The 16,550-nt window shown below is 46.7% G+C and overlaps 1 protein-coding gene across 1 annotated transcript in view; it reads right to left on the bottom strand.

Moving 5' to 3' along the window:
• Window positions 1-2,069: 2,069 nt before the first annotated feature.
• The window catches only part of TGM3 (transglutaminase 3), a gene marked incomplete at its 5' end in the record, with an annotated part of 35,940 nt that continues 21,459 nt past the window's right edge, over window positions 2,070-16,550 (bottom strand). The window contains 6 exons of the mRNA XM_080930944.1: window positions 2,070-2,429; window positions 2,858-2,991; window positions 6,079-6,236; window positions 8,637-8,945; window positions 12,083-12,328; window positions 13,127-13,230. Of these exons, the coding sequence (XP_080787070.1) occupies window positions 2,282-2,429; window positions 2,858-2,991; window positions 6,079-6,236; window positions 8,637-8,945; window positions 12,083-12,328; window positions 13,127-13,230 (1,099 nt within the window). The 3' untranslated portion in view covers window positions 2,070-2,281. The remainder of the gene's footprint in view (window positions 2,430-2,857; window positions 2,992-6,078; window positions 6,237-8,636; window positions 8,946-12,082; window positions 12,329-13,126; window positions 13,231-16,550) is intronic.

Raw genomic sequence — 16,550 nt, 5'->3', positions numbered from 1 at the left:
AATGTGGATACAGATTCAGGTGCCTCCATCTGCGATGGGAAGTGGGGTACGGGAGCAGCTTCACTGGTGGGAAGGGACAGGCTGGTGGGCACAGCATTGCTTGCTGATGTGTATTCACTGGTGGGCAAGGGGATGTGAGCCTGGCCTGGAGCCATCATAAAGTACTTCTGTCCTCTTCTAGGACAGTTAGAGCCAGCACGTGCATCTCTCAGGCTAAAGCCATGCCATGTCAGAGGGTCTACTATAAATAAGGGCTGCGCTCACACCCCAGCTCACGAGTGAGGCTCCTGGCCATGTGGCATCAGTGACAGTGAACGTCACTTTAGTCATTTTCCTTGCGACTTCCCCACTGCTGTAATTCTGCAGGATCAAACAACAGGAAGGGAAGGAAGGAAGGGAAGGATGACTTTTCCTTCACAGGCACCGGGGAGGCCTGTGCTGAGTGTAAAGGGATTGGGCTTTGGGCGGGATGTGAAGAGACGATTTCTGTTTAGAATAGACTGGGTCCTGAAATTTGCAAAAATAAAACAGAACGGCCTGACTGAGATGGGTCAGAGCAGCCACAGGAGAACTAATGGGGTCTGCCTGAGATAGTTTTGGTTGTCTGAGATAGAGTCTCACTACATAGCTCACTTGGGCTGGTTTTGAACTCACGATCCTCCTGTCACGACTTCCCAAGAGCTGGGAATGCAGGTGTGTACTCAGTTGCTGGGGGTTATTTAACAGGTAGTGCTGAGGCACCACTGCTATAGCTGACTGGCAAACACAGGCTCTTCCGGCTGCAGGGAGAAGAGGCTGGCCCAGGGGAGTGCTACAGTTTGAGGGGGTTTGAGTTTTTACCGGACATTCATGAACTGGAAGCCAAGTCCTCAGTATGGTTGTGTTAAGAGGTGATGGGGACTTTCAGGGAAGGGGTACCGGGCAGCCATTACAGGCACTGCTTTCCTGAGGGACATGCAGTTCTTAGGAGACCCTCGGGTTATGAGAAAGAATTGTTGTGACACACCAACACTGGCCCTGCCGTACTTTCTGTTTCCTTTCTTGCCATGTGACTCTTTCCCCTTGTATACATGTCTGCCAACTGCTAGGACAACCCCATTAGAACCACTGTTATGCTATTTGGGCTTTCAGCCCTCCAATCTGTGAGCAGAAAAAAACCCTTTCTTTGGGTAGGGGCCAGCCCCAGGTATTTTGTTAGGGCCACAGAAAATGGACCAACACAGCAGGGAACAGACTAGTATAGGCAGAGCCCACTTTGCCTTAAGTTTCCAGAAAAATACTTGGAACTTTTTTCTGAAACATGCACAAAGGTCCTACAGAGTTTCTTAGGCACACATGGTGATTAGGGCAGTGGTTTTTCAACCCTCCTAGTACTGCGGCCCTTTAATACAGTTCCTTATGCTGTGGCGGCCCCCAACCTCAAATTATTTTTGTCACTGCTTCACTTAACTGTAAATTTGCTACGGCGATGAATGATAACACAGACATCTGCGTTTTCGGGTGGTCTCAGGCATCTCTGTGAAAATGTCACTCAACCTCCAAAGGGGTCGGGACCCACAGGTTGAGAACTACTGCGTCAGAGCCTGCCACGGCATTTCTATTTCATTTGGGGCATTACCTCGGGACGTTTCCCAGAAATGGCTGGCAGTGTTTCCCCATTTTTTGCCCTTGAAGCTGCAAAAGAGCAAGTGTATTTCCTGTGGACATTGGTGCCAGTGGACAAGGCCTTCCCGAATCTGGACCTTCTCTAGAGCAGGTGACCCCCACCCCCTCTTCCTCTGTTACCACCCGAGGCAAAGCAGTGGGATGGGACCGGTGCTGTATGATTGCACTTGTTTGGCATTTATTTTGACTGTAAGGATGTGAGTAGTGTAGTATGTGACTACTCCCTGCCTTCCAAGGAGGCTGAGGGAGGAACAGGGTTATCCGAATTGCAGGCTGGGATCAGCAAGTGGTCCAGGCTGGGTCCTTCCCAATATGTGTTGAGCTCCAGCGCTGTTCTGTCCTCAGCATGGCTGGGTATATGGGATCAGCAAGGGTCAAGGGTTCACAGAACAGGCCATCTTCAAGAGAAGCAATCAGGAAGTGTGCAAAACTGATCAAGTCCCAGACCAGGGGCGGGGGCGGGGGGGACCTGGCCTAGCTTGAAGTGAGGGGGGTTGGGGTAGGGGGGCTTGCTGGAAGTCCCTGTCTGGCAGCCTTGGGGGCATGGAGGGCTTCTCAGGCTGGACAGCATAGGTAACAGTTTCACTCCAGGTCTGTGGAAGTGCCGCTAGGCTGCTCACTCGGACACATCGATGGGGAGCATGGCCTTGATCGCAGGGAATCTATCACAGGAAAAGTCAGCAAGCAGTTGCTTGGTGCCAATCCGGGTGGGGAAAATCTCAAACCGGATCCGGGACTTCTCCTTGGGGCGCAGGGCCGGCACTCTGAAGGGGAAGGACACGGATTAGTGTTGGTGTGAAATCCAGAGGGCTCAGGCTACATGGGCCCTGGAGGATGCCAAGTTCTGTTCTAATGGTGTCAGGCAAAGCCACCATTTCTCCATCTCTCTCTAGCTGCCTCTTGGATGAGCTGGTTCCCTTTAACTCTGTGACATCCAGCTAGGGAGAGGACAGGTAGTCTTACCGTCTCCCAAACATGCTAAGCCCTGAAGATCAGATTTTAGCACTTGCAATTGGGACTTGGAGTTTGGTGAACTCCAAATCCAATGCAGGTTCTTGAGTACCCAGGCCCACAAAGAGTGGAGAAGCTAGGACAGAGGCACGGTCTGCCTGTCCACTACCTAAAGGCTCTGAGCAGGCCCTCCGGCCGACTCTTGGCCACTCCCACAAAGCTGCTTCGACCCAGGACTCACTCGATTTTGAGGCTGCCACGCAGCAGGCCGCTGCCCTCCACCATCAGCACACAGTTTGTCACGGGTTTATCCAGGGGGTTGGAGAAACGCATCTGCACGATCACAGGCTTTTGCACGTGAGCCTGGTCCAGCACCTGGAGGGGAAGGCCCATGAGTTAAGATGCTAGGTATGTGGCTCCTGTCTGCCGCCCTGTGAGAGCTGACCATGATGACAGGGTGAGGAAGAACTGTCGCCTAGGATGTAGAAAGGAAGGCCATTTCATTCAGCCCTAAGTATCCTAACCTCCATGTGGGGTACCAAAACATTACCATTATCACGACACTACGTGGGAAACAGCTCAGAGTTCTCTGTGACTGGAAGCAAACTGAGACAGGCTCACCATCCCAGCTAGTTCATCCAGAATGGGCTGCTCCCGCTTGTAAGGACAGTCCACTGTCGGCTAGTTCTCTTGAAACTTCTACTTATTGGTTTTTTTTCCCTTAAAAAATGTGTGTGCTTATGTGTATGTGTGCTTGTGTGTGTGTTTTGTGTGTGTATGTGTTGTGTTTGCATGTGTGTGTGTATGTGTGTATGTGTGCTTGTGTGTGTGTTTGTGTGTGTATGTGTGTATGTGTGCTTGTGTGTGTGTTTTTGTGTGTGTGTGTATGAGTTTGTATATGTGTGTGTATGTGTGCTTGTGTGTGTTTTTGTGTGTTGTGTGTGTATATGTGTGTATGTGTGTGTATATGTGTGTATGTGTGTGTGTATGTGTGCTTGTGTGTGTATGTGTGTGTGTTTGTGTGTATGTGCGTTTGTGTGTGTGTTTGTGTGTGTATGTGTGCTTGTGTGTATGTTTTTGTGTGTGTGCTTGTGTGTGTGTTTGTGTACTTGTATGTGTGTTTTTGTGTGTGTGTATGTGTGTTTGTGTGTGTGTGTATGTGTGTGTGTGTGTGTATGTGTGTGTACACTCAGGAGGTTGGAGTCATAGAAAATGATGGCAGAATTTGGGGCCATATAAGCAACACAAACTACTTACTCACCCCGAGAGGTGAGGACTGTTGTTATCTGCTAAGTATCAGCCACGATCTGGGCAGACGTAGCTGGTAAGAGGGATAATTAGTTACCTCCCGTCTAACAAGGAACAAATGACGTCACGGGAAGGAAGACAGTGTTTTGGAAATTGTGTAAGTAGCACATTTCTCTCTCACTTCCTTGGAGAACCCTGGAGGTTGCTGTGTTTGTTAGTTAGTTTGTTGTTTGTTTTTCTTGTTTTTAGTGCTCGTGGCTACCACTATCTGGGGTAAAAGAGCAAGTTCAGAGACAGCTTGAGAAATTTACATGCTGGGAAACAAAAGGGCCTAACTGGTCTCAAAGCCTAGACTAGTTTTTTGACAGACATCGCAATATATCACAGTACACTCTGAATAAGTCAAACATATTACACGTCACCATTGCTGTCATCTCTCCCTTGGAATTCAAAGTATATAGGACAATTTAAAGAGAAAAGCATAGTTTTGTGCTGTGGGTTTGTAACAATGCTTCATAAATAGTACCATAGTCTTCCTGTTGATGTTAAATTATACATCTGTATATTTATTTTTCTTTATTGCTGCTTATTAAAGTCTATAAACACTTATATTTTAAAGTGCCATTTTCTTTATGGTTATATATTAACTTGGGTCTACAAATGCAAGCAGCGGACTGGATGTGGATCACTGGTCATAAATTTGAAGGTTCTCACCCCTTTGGAAAAACATTCAGATTTTATTTCTGATCCCACGGTGTAAGGTCCCCAGGTTAGCCCATGTTAATTATCAATCAGTTGATGAGCTAGTGGGTTGTGATTGACAAAACAGATAAGAGAATTCTACCTAGAATATGATCTTCTTCTGTAGATTCCCTTCATGAGTTTGAACCTCTAACACTGCTCTGAGTGAACAACAAATCGACTTGTTTAGTGAGCTCTGTTTTCTAGAATCTCAGCAGGAGGGGAGGGTGTGTTTGAGAGAAGGAAAATTGGGTGTTATCTTATAAAGACCCAAAGAAATTCAGTATGGCCTTTATCTTGACAGCATCAGTGATAAAGATATTATAGTGTCTTTAAAGATAAATCAGACGTCATTCAGAAATCCAAAAATCGAATATGACTATATGAATAAAAGATGAGTCTGTAAGGATGTTTGGGGATCAGGGAGTAAAATGAGGGGAGGGACTAAATTTAAATGCTCATCCTTTTAGGGCAAAATATTTTTATAGCTGAGCCGGTCACCACCAAGTGTGGTTTCCCGGCTTCGGGAGCTGGAGAAAACACTCAGCGGTCTGTCATATCGCAGAGCTAGACAGGGAGAGCTTCTCGGAAACTCCTTGTGCAGCAAAAGGGTTGCACCATGCAGGAGCCACACAGGAATTGAACAACAAGCTTCCCTCTGGGAGAGGAGGGACAGCATCCCAGAGCCACAAGCTCTGCTGTAGTCATGACCCATGAAAGATGCTGCTTCTGTTTGATGAAGCTTATGTGGTGAGATAACCCCAGCACAGCATTCACACTAGCTCCCCTGGCACTGACTGTCAGACTGGGGGACATGTTGTTAGATGAAGGTGTGCTTTGGGTGGGACAAACGCTTAGGATGTTCTGGTGTCCAGGCCTGATCTGTGGAGATCTGTCAAGTGTGGCTACCCTGAGGAAGCGATACCCTGTAAGGAAAACATCCCATTCTTCTGACAGAGAGCTGGAGTAACAGACTTAGCTAAAGGGCTTGCTCAGTTTCCATGCTGACAAATACTAGAGCCTAGATACAAGGCCAAGTCTCTTTAGGAGTAAGGCCCAAGGTTGGAATTACTACGCCACAGTGACTGTCTAGCCCTGAGGTGGGACCACTCCTGTCCTGAAGCGCAGTGCACTAAACAGGGAAGCAGTAGCTGCATGGGAAATGGGACCCTGTATCACAGTGAACACCCTGGGGCCCCTTTCCTGACACCAGGAACCCTAGAAACTAGGGGCAGCTTAAGAGAGGTGGGACCAGGGCAGACACAATTGTCTGGATCCATGGGAACTCGGGAAGCCAGCAGTGGGATTATACAGGGAGAGGCAAGCATTATGTACAGATACGGTAGATGACAGGTGGTCAGATCCATGAGGCTCTTACGTACATCCCTAGGGAAAGCCCTGCTTTTTCTACTCCCTTCCTGGTGGCTAATGGGTCTCCTGGGACTAGGGGAGGCACCCTTCCTGTCCTCTTACCTCCAGGGTCAAAGTGGGGTTGTCCAGGATGACATCCCGTTCCACTACCACCTCAGCCTCATCAGGCACCTTGCACACGGCCGTGATCCGGATCATGTTGTCCGCCTTCAGGTATTTATCGTACTGCGAGTACGCGATCTTCACAGGGTACTGTATTTCTGAAGGGAGAGGGGGTTAGGCGGGTGAACTGAGCATGAGGCTGAGCTCTGGGATCCTCTTTAGGACTGAGCTGAGGTGGGTTGAGCTGGCAGGAGGATCAAAGCCTTCAGAGCTGAGGTTGTGTGGGGGTTTTGTTGAGTTTGGTTTTGTTGGTTTGGGTTTGGTGGGGAGAGGCAGAGTAAGGGACTAAGGAGGTTCCAGGATGCAAGCAAGCAGGCTGGCATCCAAAACAAAACAATGCAAAAACAAAACACAAGACACAAAACAAAAAACAAAAACAAAACAAAAAAATGAGGGACTTGAAGGACTGAAGTGCAGCTGCCCCTCCCAGGCCTGGGAAATGTGTGAGGATGAGCTTCCTTGTAAGAGACAAGGGGAAGAAGGACGCTAACCTATTGCCTCATGGCAATGTGGGCGACAACACAGTAGTGACTAGGCAGGGAGGCCGAGGCATTGGCTAAATGCTTCCAATGCCACAGTCATCAGGCAAGCTGCCCTTCTGGAGTGGCAGTGTCCTCGGCTTCCTCCCTCCGGGCGCTCCTGATCCAGAGCTGCCCACGTTCAAGGAGGCACAGGTTCAAGGACCACACAGCTTTTCTAAACCATGCTGCTCTTCCACAGTTTCTTACTGCCTCGGGGAGAAAGTTCAGACCCTCAGCTTGGCTCTGCCCCAACTGTGCAAAAGGTGCTTCCTCCTTAAAAACACCTGCACTTCCTCATCGGTCTAGACATATAACTTGTCTCTACCACACTTCTGACTTGTGGGTTTTCCCTTAATGAGATTTCCTCCTCTGGCTTCTCTCTAGGCCTCAAAGACTCCCTCTGTGGTGCTGGAGGCAGGATCCTTGTGCATGCTAAACACACACTTCATCAGTGAGTGATGCTTTCACTTTCCCCCAAAAGACTCCAAACACTGCAAATTGTGGGGATTTTTTCTCTTCAGATGGCCTTGGACATCACTTTCCTTCCCACCGTTGTGTCTCATGGCCTTGGGGGTAAGACAGCTAAGAGGAAGTTTCCTCTGCTTCTACTGAGTGGATTGACTACAGCTGTTTCTAATATGGAGAAGGAATCCTCGAATCGGTTGATCCAGCCTCCTCAGTGGTCTGACTCTGAGGCTCAGAGAGGGATCGAGACTCATTTAAGTTTATCCAGGAAGTACCAGATTATCAGGATTCCAGGGCCACTTGCTTTCTATTCCACTCTGCTGGGGTTCTGTGTTTGTTTTGTTTTACAGAGGATTAAAATGTTTTCCCCATCCATATGGAATAGTTTTTGCTCTTCAGAAATAGGTAGTCCTATGCTGGAGATGTACCTTTGGTAGCCTTCTTGCCTAACATCCGGGAGACCCTGGTTCCATCTCCTCCCACAAAAAGCCCCCCCCCCCTTATTTAAAGTGTCAGAGGTAAATAACAGTGACAGTTGCTTCTGACACCCGACATTCCTGCTGGAAGACAGATTGCCTGCTAGCAGAGGTACCGCAGCTCAATTTTCTTTGGAATTCTTTCAGGACAGGCTATATAATTAACCAGTTTCTATTCATTCTTGATGTGAAGCCAATAGCCACCCCACCCTTGTCAATCTGCTTTGTCAGCCCAAACTTTTTCATAACAGCTCCAGGATTTTGCCAATGCCGGCACACACCTACATTCTAATCCTGCAGAATTGGTTTCCCTCTGCCTGGTTCCCGTCCAGTCTCTGCTGCCCTGCAGCGACAAGTCACTGACCCTCCCATAATGCTTAGATCTCCAAGAAAACCTGTCACTGTCATCAGGAAATTGAACCCAGAGCCTGGAAGCTGTGGGCAACATGAGGCAAGTATTTAAGACCCTGGGATCTTTCAAAGACCACCCAAGGTCAAAGCTACGAGAGGACTTCAGGGGGTGGGGGTGATGAGAGCAAGAAAACAGCTACAAAACCTAGCAAACAGGAGGTGACATTGGGCTTGATATTAGGAAACCAAGGACCAAGACCTCAGCACTGGCCCTTAATCACTATGGCATAAGCAAGTCACAAGTATCTGAAGCCTTCTGTTCACCTCTGATACATGAGGCTTGAAGGCACCTCCCCCCCTTTTTTAGAACGTCAGATGAGTTTACATTCACTCTGAAAATCACGAAGGGTGGCACAAATCTGTGCCGCACACTGTGCTGTGGCTATGAACTGCTGAAGCCTCCCTTCTTCCTCTGCTAGGGTGTAACAAACATGTAGTTAGCACCACAGTGACTGGCCTTGCTCATAGGACAGCCAAGTTCCAGAGCATCAGAACTAAGGCTCAGCCACAGAGGCTATTCACTGCTCTGTCCAGTCAGCCGACTCACTCAGAGTAATAGGATCCCATCAGTGACCAACTCTTTTGGGCCCCGGATTGAGTCCCACCAACTTACAGGATGACTTACCTTCTTCAGGATCCAAGGATATTGTGGCAGAGTCCTTCCATACTTCGTGGACAAGGGTACCGTTGTAGACGATGGTCCAGGCTGTCATGTTCATTGTCACTGCCTTCCTATCACTAGTCATGTTTTTGAGCATCAGGGCCAGACTGACTTCTTTGCCTACTGCCAGAACCCCAGTGACCTTGAACTTCCCAGAAATGCTGGGCTCCTTTTCTTCCCCACCTGGACCCTCCGAAGATGTTGCGCCGAAAGATGCATTAGGTTTGAGTTTGTTCAAAGCCTTTTGGTGCACTTGTCTTTCCTCATTAGAACCTGAGCGTTGGGGAGAGAAACAAAAACAAAACACAGGTACCTCAGGGATATATTCAGACAATGGACAGTATGACCCTCCTGGAAAGTGACCTTGATCTAACACTGACACCACTTCTCCCTGCCTAAGATGTTCCCAGCAAGTGTTTAATCTTGTCAGGTCTCCATTAACCCTTCTTGCATAAGGTTTCCAGGCCAGCTTGTCTCTGGTCCTTTTTCAGTCAAGTCTATAGTCCCAGGAAGCCACAGGGGAAGCCAGGTCAGTTTCTACAAACATTATCATGGGGCCTCATCATTTCCTTGTTTTAAATTAGTTTTATTAAAAATTTTCTACCACCCACCCTCCCTCGTCATCTCCCCCCTTTCTTCCATCTCTTTTTTACTTCCTTTCTCTTTCTTTGGATGGAAGGTCTTTTCCTGAGACTTGAAAAACAAACCGATGATTTCAAAGCAAATGGCAAAACTGAATGGAGAGGAGTGGGAATGAACTCATAAGCCAGAATCATGAGAAAAAACTCCGAATCACTTCCCCACATTCCCCGGGCTTGTGTCCAGAGGCACTTTGAGAGTCAGCAAGTGACACTTTTGTCTGTGCAAGTCATCAAGAACATCCCGAGGCTGGTAAGTTCCCAAGGCATGGCTAGTTTGAATTGCTGAGAAATTCAGAGTCTCAAAAATGCAAGGGTTCAAGTCAAGGGTGTGTTTCCCAACTCTGTAAGTTCTGCTGACTATGGCGGCAGGAGTAGGGAGAGGACAGCATTGGTGACACCCTAAAGGCTTGTGGCACACTGGGGAGAGAGCAAACAACTCTGAGCTCAGGCTGACTAAGCAGTTTACCGTCCACTCCTGCCTTTGACCTGCAGACACATGTACTATACAGAAGGTATTGGCCTCCCAAGAAGATAGAGGAGTGACCATGTTCATATTTATGGCCCCTTAGGCTTTCCCCCAACCAACCTGTGAAAATTTCAAAGTAAACCAGAAGGCTTAAGATAAGTACAAGTTAGTGAGTCCTTTCCATGAATTATGTAAATTTCCTGGCAGGGACTTCAGAGGCTCATGCAATCTAGGAGAAGCTACTGTTTTGGACAACACTGGGATTTGGATGAAGAAAGGGAGGGACTCATCTCCAAGGATCTGGAGCCTAGTCTAAGTAAGGATCCTCCCTTGTACTTACCCTGCTGCAAGCCAATGGCTAGATTACCAGGCTTGAGAGCTCCTGGAGGGTCAGGTTCCTCTGGATGCCCTTCCATTCTCTAGCTGAGCTGACAGGTCCACACCCAAAGCTGAAAGCTGTGCTAAGCCTCTGAGCCTCCTTGCCTGAGTCCTTGAAGCTGGCGTTTGCACAAGGAGGTTCCAGAGCCTATATAGGTCACCTGCTGAGCTTACTCAAGACAATGCTTCCTGCTGCTGTTTTCTCACCACAGTATTGCTATTGTGTAAATGCTTAGCAACCCAATTTATGAGCTTTTCCTGCCTGAGGCTCTCTGAGACCAACTGGCATCATTAGGCAAGAAGATCCTGGTAACATCAGACAGCTCTCCCATCTTGCTGTCATGCATGAGCAGAGGTACTGCCAGGAGTCCTAGAGGGAGCTTCCTACTAGGCTTCCTCTCTCCATTGCTTAGAAGGTTGCTAGGAATTCAGAGAAACGGGATCAACATGCGAGAGCAATAGGGAAAGTCACAGGCTCATTCAGCCAGTACCTGAACAAAATAGTCCGTGGGAGGCATGATTTCAGGGAGGGTATCCAAATGGATGGAGATCACTGTCCTATTCATTCAGTCTTTACTGTGTGCCAAACACTGTACTTTGTGTGCATTTTTTGTATTGAAATCCAACCCAAGAGAGACACTGCTACTCTTGTCTTGTTGGCAGAGGGACAAGAAAATGAAAGATCCTATAAAACCTGTTCTAAGTGGTAGAACTGAGGGTCGCCTTCTGTGCTGGCTTCTTTGTTTCCTGTTCCCTATGTTTGTCCTACACCATGATATTGAAATTACCAGCCTGGCACCTGCCTCTCCAGTGACACCATCTGTTGTGTTTTATCTACAAGGTACCTGGAGTAGGCATTCAGGCTTGTGAACATTGTCAGATGGTTTACTATGGCATGCACGATCTCCTTCCAACTCTCTACCATTCTCGAGCAAGCATATTTCTATTTCAGAGAATTTCAAGGGTTTACAGACCCCAAAGTGTCCATCCACTAGTACCTAGAGTGGTCACCTCTGGCCTTGGCGTGAGATAGACTCAACCTTCTGGAGTCAGTTTGCTCCTGTGAACAGTGACAACGCCAGCAATTGTCAGAGATTTGGTCTGCTTTTAGGAGCACTGTAGGCACATTTAGAAGGACACTTTTCTTTTACTCCCCCTTCCTAGAAATTGGCTGTAAGAGATTCATTGAGTCTCAAGTCAACTTTTCCCAAGTATTTTAGGAAGAATGAAGTATGAACCAATTGGATAGCGCCCATGACATGCTAGAGCAACTGCTAAATTACTCTGGCTTGTTTCTAAAGCTGAACTACACCTCTAAATGGGGAGCTTTTGCCATCCTTGAGAACTGCCATGCTGCTGGTTTCCAAAGCAACTTTGGAGTGACCATGGCCTTCCTAGGTTACTGTAGGAGGACAGCAGCCGTACAGATGATGGAGATTTCACAGACCACGACATTAGCCTCCTCCTGTAATCGTACCTCGGGGCTATGCATGTAGATAGCACAAGCACACCCCTGAGTTTCTTTGTCTGCTTCTTTGCTGAGACGGCTTTCTCTGTCTATGTTCTTGGAGAATAGGGACTGATAGAGAAATGTGTCCCAAAGTCCTTGAGGACTGTGCTTCTCCCTGTGATGTTGAATCATAGCAACATCACTTCGGATGACAATCGGGAAAGGTAATATCTGGAGGTGGGCTGGGCTTACACTTGTCTGTGCTCTGATGCTAACTCCCCCAGGTATTATAGCTGTCTTTGACACTTCTGTCCCCATTGAAAACAACAGCTGAGCACTCGAGACATCCCACCATTTCTGTAGAGCTAGCTGAGATATCGGAGTGTTGGGTAAAGATTCTTTTTCTTGCCACTCACAAAGCTGTCCACCCATCACCAAGCCCCATGAGGCATTGCTCTGCCAGCACCAATCCTACCTTCTGGATGCTTGTACTTGACTGTGACATCCATGCGAGAGTTGCTGCCCACTGCCTTGGTGCTGATGTATTTGCCAATGGAGTAAGTGTCCACAGAATTCTGCTTCTGGCTGCCGTCCCTATTGTTGTAGATCCAAGTGATGCGGTCGGCATTAACCTCCGCGAAGATGAAGATCATGTCAAAATTCTGGTCCACCTCACCCTCTCGGATTGCATTCACAGAAGCAGGACCACACTGGAACACACCTGGTGGCCAGGACATAGAATTTGGATGCATGCAAACCACGGCTAAGTCCATCCATCCCAGCCTGGCTAGCGTCTGGCCCTGGGGTCGTACTGATATGACAACATAGCACTTCTCTTCCTTTACCTCAGCTCTAACCGCGACTGTTGCTCCAGCATGCAGCAGTTACCCATCACCACCATTTTGTTCCAAGTTCCTGCTCCAACTCCACATGAGACATGAGTGTCTCCCCTGGGCAGACCCACTGATATCAGTCTGGTCTTTCTCTGGAGTGCTGCCTTTCTGTCTTTGAAATCACTCTAACCCAGAGGTGCACTTTTAATTTTGGGAATCGTTCCCGAACATCTAGTGCACAGGATCCTTCCTCTTCTAAGTTTCTAACCCCAACCTTCACCAAAAGGAAAGGCCCAGGCCCTGAGCAGGAGCGAGGCAACCCAGCTGAAGGGAGCCTCGTCTGTCAGAAGGCGCACAAGACGGAGAGGAAGCAGCAGCAGCCATTGCTATGGTCCTGTCACATAAAGAATAGCAGGACTGAATCCACAGGGTTTCTTCCCTGGAAGGGCTATGCTGTGGGTGGCAGAGATAGGAAGTAATTATTGACAAGGGAGGGAGTCTTTTCCCCGTTGCCTGACATATGCTAGGGCTCTTCGGTGGTAGCAATAGCCGGAGGGGCTGCAGAGGAGGGATTCACTCAAAAGGCAGCATAAACAACAAAAAACAAGGAAAAGGTTTCATCCCATTGTACATTGTGGAGCTAGAGATGGCTTTGGGTAATCTCAGAGCAGCTCCAGCAGGGTTACCTTGGCTTCTCTCCTGGGGGGTAGCATCCAGCACCTGCCAGCCATTGTATGAGGGGCCTAAGTCAGTCCGCACGAACCAGCCTTCATTCCAGACGTGAAAATTCCTGCAGACGGAAGGGCACGTAACAAATGAAGGACAACACCACTTCTCTGACCAAACACAGCTCTCAGATCCTCCCTGAAGGTGCTCCCTGCTCTGGAGATTCTGCTGGTTCTGGTGGGCGTCATTTCCCTGAAATCTCCCAGGACTGTAACCAAAAGCTCATTAGACATGGGAAACAGAGCTTGGGGTTGACTGAGGAGAGTGAGGGGGCTGCTCTAAAAAGTAAGAATCAAGAGAAAGGAACCCCAAATAAACATGCTCTTGAACCACACGTGCATGTGACGAATCAGGTATCGTGACAGAAAGAATGGAGCTGAATTGCTCCCTCTGTACTGAGACGGTTTGCAGTCTGGGTCACGTCTGGGGTCTAAGCCAAAGGAACTCAAAACACAGAGGACCAGCAATTACGGTAATTCAGCCTCATGAGAAAAGGCAATCACAAGTTGAAATTGTCAGGCAAGGACTTTAAAGAAGCTACTCTAATCAGAATCAATGGCATACAGGGAAATATATTCACAGAGAGAAATACATCCACAAAAAGAGAGGAACTTCTGGCAGATAAATAGAATTTTTTTAGAAGAATCAAATGGAATGTTTTAACTGTACCCTCTCTGATATCTGAAATTGAATAATTCAGTGGATGAGTTTATTAGGAGAAAGGCTATAAGGGAGGAAGGATAAACATACTTGAAGAGAGATCTGCAGATCACTCCAATTATGTCTGGAAATGGGAGAGAAAAAAAGATGACAAAAAAAAAAATAGGTACAACATATGTGCTAGACATAAACTTACCATAATACAGTTATAAGATACTTACAGATCAATAAGAGCAAAGTAACAGAAGAACATGCCAACAAAGAATGACAGACAGTTTTCCTAAGCAGGGCGACCGAACATGGGATTCTAGTTTTAACCTTGCCACTATTAAAAGCAGATTAAAATGGAAAAGAGGAATCATGGCAGCTGTGCAGATTCTGCCTGCTAAACAGAGATGAAAGGCTAGGCTGAGGGCCTTGGTCACACTCAGTAAGAAAGCAAGAGCTACCACAGCTGAGGATTTAAAGTGGTAGGAACTCTGCAGAGGGCAATTTGGCAATGGGTTTAAAAACCTCTAAAAATTTGCATACCCACCAAGCCGGTATTTCCACCATGAGGGATTTCTCCGGGAAAGCTCATGACTACGCACAGTTGTCTGGACTAAGGTGCTCACTCCAGCATGGCTTGTGAGAGCAAGATTATTGGAAGAAAAAATCACCAGGGATGGAATGACTAGACACATTGTTGCACAGCTATGAATAAAGTATCACACAGCCGTAAAATAGGTAATAAACAAAATGAAGCCAGTATTTAACATGGGAAGATTATCTAATATAACACAGAGTAAGAAATCAGCTGTAATCCTGGGATGCCAAAGCAGGGGACTGCACCCTAGGCCGGACTGTGCTACATCCTGACACACATCGCAAAACCCAAACAAACCTCACAAAATACAAAAACAAACAGAAAAACAAAACCAACAATTAGAGTTTCTAAAATAAAAATGAAAACAGAAAATTAATTACAAAACCAAGGTACAAAACAGTGCGCATGTGTGTGTGTGTCCGTGTCCGTGCGTGTGCACGAGTGGACATGTGTGCACATGTGTATATATGAATTTGTTTGAATTAAAACTACTTGGGGCTGGTGAGATGCATCAGTGGGAATGGTAACCCGAGGTTGTTCGACAACCCTGTGGACCAGAGCAGGAGCTTTGGGACGGTGTAAAGGTGGAGGGAGAGAGACAGAGTCAGCTCCACAAGGTACTTCCTTGACCGACACACGTGCTCAGTGTCATGCACCTCACCCCAAATGCACACACACAGAGTAAAAACAAACTCACGCATAAATGAACTGCACAGGAGTTAAGGACTCACCTCAGAGGCAGATCAATAGAAAGAACTGGACCTAGTCAGTCTCTAATACCTCCTGTTGTGTTAGGCAAATTCACAGTTTGTGCCTTATGCAGCACACACGACAAAAGTTACATTGTGTTTGAAGTGTTTCATTTTTTTAATTGTGAAAAACTGCTCATTGCTTGCACGATTAGGAAATAAATGAACACTTAGATTTTGTATGCTCTAAAAGTGGCAATAGCCAAGATAGTGTGGACGTGGAAAATTAAATATTCTAACCACCTTCAGTATATTCTCTCTCTCTCTCTCTCTCTCTGTGTGTGTGTGTGTGTGTGTGTGTGGTGGCAGGGCTTGAACTCAGGACCTTGTGCATGTTAGGCAAGCACTCTACCATTGATACATAGCCCTGCCTCCATATTAACTCCTTTAATACTTGACTCTATAAAATGGAAATCATTAACCATTCTTATATATATATACGATTTGTAAACTGTGACACCAAGAGAAGTGATTCCACAACTTACACTCAGGAAATTCAAGTATAAGGGAGGGAAAGGGAAACAAATGTCACTATTAATAGGGAACAAGATATTAATTTAAACGTATAGTGGATCATATTACATTTAAATAATTTCACTTTTGAAGATTATTCAGTGGTAAGGAGAGCATATTTATAATATACTATTTGCTCAAAATGATATGATCAATCGGGGAGGTAGCTCTTTGGTAGAAGAATGCTCAAGTAGCAGGGGCAAGATCCTGGGCTCTAGGCTGTAGAGAAGGCTCAGCAGGGAAAGGTTACATCCCTCGAAACCTCATGATGAAAAGAGAGATCTGACTCCCCAGCCTATTCTCAGACTTCTGCATGATTGCTGTGGCACACATATGCCTCCACATATAAACACACACACACACACACACACACACACACATACACAGACATATACACAGACATACACACACACATACACATACACACACACATACACACATACACACACACACACACACACACACACACATACACACATACACAGAGAGAGAGAGAGTTTAAACAAATAATAAATATAAAAACATTTAAAGACTCCAAGCTCAGTCCCCATACTGAAAATGAACAAGCAATCCTCTAAGAGAAGCCATGAAGTGACTGGCTTCCAACTATGAGGATGGAATGTGATAGAAAACAGGATTCATCTATCACATGTTCCATCTTGTTCTTGAACTTCGCAAAATGTATTATCTTAATTCTACAATCAATAAAAAGCATTAAAGAATGCAGAGGAAACTATCAAATGTTAAAACATGTGAACAATATGGCTATAGTTGAGCTTTACTTTTCTTATATTTTGAAAGTTCCTATAAATGGGTTTAAAAAAAAAAAAGCTCTGGAAAAGACAGAGTTCCGCCTCAGAAGGACTGTGTGTTTAG

Source organism: Micromys minutus, assembly GCF_963924665.1.
Source record: "Micromys minutus genome assembly, chromosome: 17".
Classification (NCBI taxonomy): Eukaryota; Metazoa; Chordata; class Mammalia; order Rodentia; family Muridae; genus Micromys; species Micromys minutus.
The sequence above is the reverse complement of the archived record's forward strand: the minus strand, read 5'-3'. Positions and strand labels throughout refer to the sequence as shown.